Here is a 5,907-nt window from a genome sequence, read left to right as displayed (position 1 = left end):
TTTTTTTTTTTTTTTTTTTTTTGCAGAGGTTAAGGCTGCATGGGAAAGGCTATAGAACCAACAGGAAAAACTCAAGGTTCTTGATTAAATTATTTCAACTTGGCACACGATTACTCTAAATCCTTTGAGATATAAAAGTGTCAAGATTGAAAAGACTGACTTAAGTAGCTTAGACTGTTCAAATTTGACTTCAACCCTCTTCCATTATTTATCTAATAGTACATATCACCTGTTTCTATACATTGCAGTAAATACACAGATGGTGCTTGCTTAAGATAATCTGGAACTCAGATTTCTAATCTTGGGATTAGAATTTGCACTGATCTGACCATCCCAGTTTGACTAGGTATGAGTTTAGCTATACATTTCTGTGCCTAACAATGAGTCAGAGCGGCTGTGGTCCTTTTGATAAAGAAAACAATGCTGTGGCATTACTCTGTGCTGATGTTGAACCAGATGCATGAAAAAATGCCAGTAGACTGTCCTCCACCCATTTACATAGCAGAGTAGCACTCTGAATAAATGCACAGGATTATTTCTTATGGAGTGGGTTTATCTGGATGCTGTATTACATACCCAAATTTATGCGTCTGTCAAATACCTGTTACTATTTGTTTAAGAAGCGAGGGATTGAATCCCAGTGAAACTGTTGTGAGATGGAACACAAACCACCATTTGTTAAAAGTACAGAGTGAGAACTGAGTAGATACTGATTAAGGAAAGTCATAGCATCAATATCTTTTTATTTTCACCTAGATTCTTCCAGAATTGGAGGTCTGTAACTTACAGTAGATGATAGAAGTAGCTAACCAAGTAGTTCAAACCTTTCCTCTTAAAAACAATTCAGAGCCATGACGCCCGAATACATACTTCACAGTTGTCCTCTTGCCTTGACAGCAGCCTTGGATTTGGCTATAGGATGACTCTCATGCTACTTCATAAAGCAGAAAACACGGGAATAAAGTTTAGCTTTGAAAGTGCATATAGTAAATGTAAGTTCATGCACCGAATTGTCAGATGCTATTCTAAACTTTGGCTGTAAGCAAAAGACATACAAAACCGTCCTGTGCAAACTAACTACTGTAACAAAAAATACTATTTCACTGGATAGTACTTCAGCATTTTGATGCAACATTAACTGTTTTCTATCTTCCCTCTGTCTTCAGTTGCTTTTGCAGCAGTCTCCTTTGTTTCTTAACTGTACCATCCACCTTCTATGCTAGGATCACGGTGAAGATACAAAACTTCATAGCCATAAATCAGCATTTGATACCACACTACTTTCCTTCGTATAGTAAGGCCAGTTCTCTAAAACCCAAGCACAGTGTATGAACTTACTTTACATTCTGTAAAGATGACATGGGTAGAAGGAGCACAGTTGATTATTTCAGGAGTATTAATGCTTGCTTGCTCATACAAGAAAGCATTGGATATCTTGCAACAAAAGCATTCTTCCTCAACTATTGCTTCATTTTTGCCGTGTGCCAACTGAAATGATGCAATTTTAGAAATAAGGCTCAGCAGTATGATGGACAGCTGCCGGCAATTTTTCTTCAGTGAGACTTCTGCTTAGGACTGAAGTATAGGTGGTAGTTTCAGAGTTCAGAATACAATAGGATTTGGCAATCGTTTTCTTCCTCTGTTAGTCTGTTTGACACAGCACTCATCCTGTATAATGCTGTGGTTGGAGTGCTTCTCAGCTGCATCCTTAACAATGAGTAGAAAATTCCTGATAAATATTTGACACATGCAAAATATTACATCATGCAATAGCTGAGTTTAAAATGTGGCTATTAAATTTAAAGCTATCTACAAAAATCTAGAGCTTCTTAGATAGATTATCAACAACTTGTGCTGTATGTTGGTAATGAATAGATGCAAGATACCATTTCCTACTTAGGGACTTCACATTCCTTTCAAAAGCCATTATATTCTCTTACTTTCAAAATCTTAAATATTTATACTGAAAGGCTATGTTACATTAACACATAAAATTATTTATATCCAGACTTTCACCTGACCTTTCAGTTTTCTAGTATCGCTTACCTGGTAGCAAGTATTAATCATTAGTGCTATATTTGACAGCACAGTGGATTGTAAAACCTTATTTGAGGCAGGGTGCAGTGGTTTCTTTATTTAAAACACTGTTTTAGAGAGACATTTATGAGTTCTCAGAGGGCTGCTACAGAGGGAAAGTGTAACTGTAGCCATCCTAATACCCTTCCTGTTGCAAGTTAAGAAAAAACATTAAATATCTTGCTTATAAGATTTATTCTTCAAAGGTGAATAAGATATTCTTGCATAAAGACAAGTGGTAGATTTATAACTGACTGGTTTACTATGGTGTTTCTGAAAAACAAAATCCCAAACAAAACACCAAAAGCAACATTCCGCTTAAAGGTGTTACTTTTTAGTGTACACCTTTCTCTATAGTTTGTCCCTTAGTATTGGAAAGTTATCACAGCTTATAAATCAGCTGGTAACACTTTGTCTTCATTCTACTGGAAGACATCTTCTTTCTCTTCACTGAAGTAATTACTTGACAACAATCTGCTGAAGAGGTCACTGAAGTCTTCACCAGTTACATTATTCCAATCTGTAAGTGTAATGTGTAATTCCTCTCAAGGAACACAGATAAAAAACAGTTTACTTTTCAAGACTAGAAAAGTCTGGTCCTCCTTTACTGTAATTTCCAGAAATTTCTGCCCCGCTGAAGTCAAATCCAGGGTTCTGATGGAGGCAAGAGAAAAGTTGAATAGATAATTCTTAATTAAAATGGTTTTTTTGTTAAAAAAAAACCCCAATCAATCAACAAACAAAGAGCCCAAAACTGTTTCTGTTAATATTCTGCCATTCTAACAAGGACATATAACCATCAACTTGTCATCCATTTGTCACGGCACTAAAATTCTTGGAAAACGCATCAACAAATAAACCTTAAATTGTCATAGTTTGGTTGCCTACTGCTGAAGTGACTTTGTAATGCTGATCTCAATTTGGCAAGCAGTTAGATCTCCCAGTAAAGAAATATTAAGGAAAGTTTAAGAAAAACTTCTGGCTTCTGGTGACCCTTGAAATTACTATTTGAAAATATAAGTACCTGCCATGCTGGATAACAAGTTTCATAAAAATGATGTTCTTTGTTGCAGTATGTAGCGTGCTGATTCAGCTGTTAAGTAATAAGTTGTAATTCTACAACTCTGCAGACTTGCATAGGAATAGTTGCATGCTAAAGGTGTAGCAAAACAATTTAAGCAAATTCAGTAAAAGGGCAAGGAAAATGTTTTCCAGGTAACTATTCTACATCGTGTGATGTTATAAACAAACATATTCAATAGAGCTTGGTGTTAGAAGTTTGTTGACAATATGGCCATGTCATAATTCCAGATAGTAATAGAAATTGCGTGTAGCCTAACTTAAGTGAAAAGTTGTTAGTATTATGCAACAAACCCTAAACTAGCAATACCCGCCCCAAACTCATCTTGACTTCTCACAAAACCTTCAGGCAGACTACAGACAGAATAAGCTCTTGAAAGTACACTGATAAAACTTCGTGAGCATTCTACATATATATATATTAAACTACAGTATATGTTTCCATGGCACTGGACAGCAGAACAATTTTGCTCAGCTTTCATGGCCATAACCTCCGTGTGCAAACATAAAATATAAGGAGTAATTATGGTCCTTTAACTTGCCTCTCTTTGGAATCGCTCCAGTGTAAGTTTCCTTTGCATCTGGTCCTGTACCCAAGGATCAGCAGCGTATTCATTTTCTAACAGAGACGTCCAACAATTTCCAGCATCTCGATTTGTCTTCATTAGAACAATTCGTATCAGCTTCCTGTCTTCTGTCGAATGAAAACAGACACATAAAACAACCATTAAACTCAGTCCTATGTGCTAGTCTTTTTTGTTGGTTTGGTGAATTCACCATTAACAAGCACAGGATTTTTTTGATGAAGTAATTTAAATTCTTAACGCCAATGCCAACAGGGTTATCGATAAATAAACAAACATTAACAAGAAACAGAAAGGCTGAAGCCAAGATAGCCTATACAGCCACCTCTCCCCTTTCTGGCCTGTAAAAATGCTGAAGCTATTTTAAGGGATTAAACACAGTTCGTAAGTACTTCTGTTGCAAACATAAACTATCCTTTTAGTGAGGTTCACAACAGAGAAAAGATGTAATCTATTAATATATACAGCTCAGCTAAGGCAATAATGAAGGATTTGAGGTCAGGCTTTACAGAGAGTTATTACCAATAAAAGCCGGAACTAAGTTTTAGCGACATATGGAGGTATAATGAATTTATTTAAACACAGACAGTATGCTTATAGACAATATATTGGAAGTACATTTCAAAGTTAACATGTAGGATGTTTAGTTCTACTTAATTGAGTAAATACAGCATTACAAAGTGTATTTTGAAGACTATTCACATACTGGAAAAGAGTAGGCTTCACTTCACAATGTTTGTTTACACTTCTAGTTTCCGTGTTTAAGTAACTAAATTATTTAACAATATTTAGAATAAATATTGAATGGAAAACAAAAACCATGACAAGAAAACATTAAGTGAGAGGCACAGCCCACAAATGTGATTGCCAAAGCCCAAAATATTCTGAACACTTTACAATATTTATGAAGTAATGAACAGAGAAGCTTTTTTTGCTCGTTATCTGTAGGTACCTTAGTGTGATTTTTAGATTGCATTTTGATTCTCTTGGACTGTAGGTTTTGTCACCCATCCCAAAAACATAATGCATAAAAGAAGGACAAAAGACAAGAAAAGTAACAATTATGGGGAGGCGCAGACCACATAACTCTACTGTAATCGTCTAGCTTTAACGAGGGTTTGCCAAAAACTTCTCACTATATGGAAGTGTTTGTGATCCATCGACTACTGCCTTCCAAGATACGGCATTTTCCCGTTAACCTTAATCTCTAGGGCTTTTGTACCACCTCAGTTCCTTAGTCTGGCAATAACAATCTTTTTTACAAAGCTATGTACAGAGAAGAAAGTAATCTTTTCCATTAAAAAAAAGGGGGTAAATCTGCAGCATATTTTGAGAAGTTCTACTGCCCTCACAATGTCATTGCAGATGTAGGTTATTACCTAACGTCCATGTTCCTTCATCAGTTATTGTAGAGTCAAAAAGTTTACCCTGCAAAAGACACGTACAATATTACAAAACAGGAAAATCCATTCAGTATCCCGTTCATATTGAATTGTGAAGTTTTACTCCCAATTTACCTTCTTGTTTTCTGCTGAAAATGAATAGGATGATCTTGCCCAGTAATATAGACTTGCACACAGACGATCAAAGAATTATTTTTTCTTACACACCTTTTTTTTTTTTTTTTTAAATGAAGCATTTAATACGGTAAAAATACCTGTCACTGTTTCAGTATCTCAATTCATTGAAAGGAGTTGTGTTTCTCAGACGGTGATGCCATTTTTAATAGACTTGCCATGGAAATGCCAGCGTTTCTGCCACGGGTAACGTACAGCTATGGTGCAATGGCTACACGTTATGCTACGAAGAGTTGTTCGTTACCAATGTGAAAGCAGATCCGCTTTTGATCTGTTTTTTTGGCTTTCAGCAGTGATCGAAGCTACGCACTTAAACACTGCCCAAATCACTACAAAAGAAGAATGCAAATCCACGTGAGCTGGTTGTCTTTTATTTTTCCTGTCGTCTTTAAAAGATCGTGCAGTTCGACAGAACTGTTTGTTAAGTTTCTCTTTTAATTTATCAAAATCTAGACATTTAAAGAAGGACAAAACCCCCAACAAACCCCAAACCAAAAGCGCGACCCGGCAGAGAGGTATTTTAATCCCCTCGGGAGGCAGCGGAGCTCCCTGCAGCCGCCGGCGCCCCGAGACCCTCCGCGCCGGCAGCG

General features: G+C 36.5%; 1 protein-coding gene across 1 annotated transcript; it reads right to left on the bottom strand.

The window, feature by feature from the left end:
• Positions 1 to 715: 715 nt before the first annotated feature.
• NUDCD2 (NudC domain containing 2) lies at positions 716 to 5,174 on the bottom strand (the record flags this gene model as incomplete). The annotated part of the gene is made up of 3 exons (XM_009285984.1): positions 716 to 2,730; positions 3,699 to 3,850; positions 5,120 to 5,174. Coding segments are annotated over 3 exons (291 nt in total), but the record flags the coding sequence as incomplete, so codon positions are not given.
• Between the last annotated feature and the right edge of the window lie 733 nt (positions 5,175 to 5,907).

This window comes from Aptenodytes forsteri, unplaced genomic scaffold (assembly GCF_000699145.1).
Source record: "Aptenodytes forsteri isolate BGI_AS27 unplaced genomic scaffold, ASM69914v1 Scaffold54, whole genome shotgun sequence".
Classification (NCBI taxonomy): domain Eukaryota; kingdom Metazoa; phylum Chordata; class Aves; order Sphenisciformes; family Spheniscidae; genus Aptenodytes; species Aptenodytes forsteri.
This window is presented reverse-complemented; position numbering and strand designations above follow the sequence as displayed.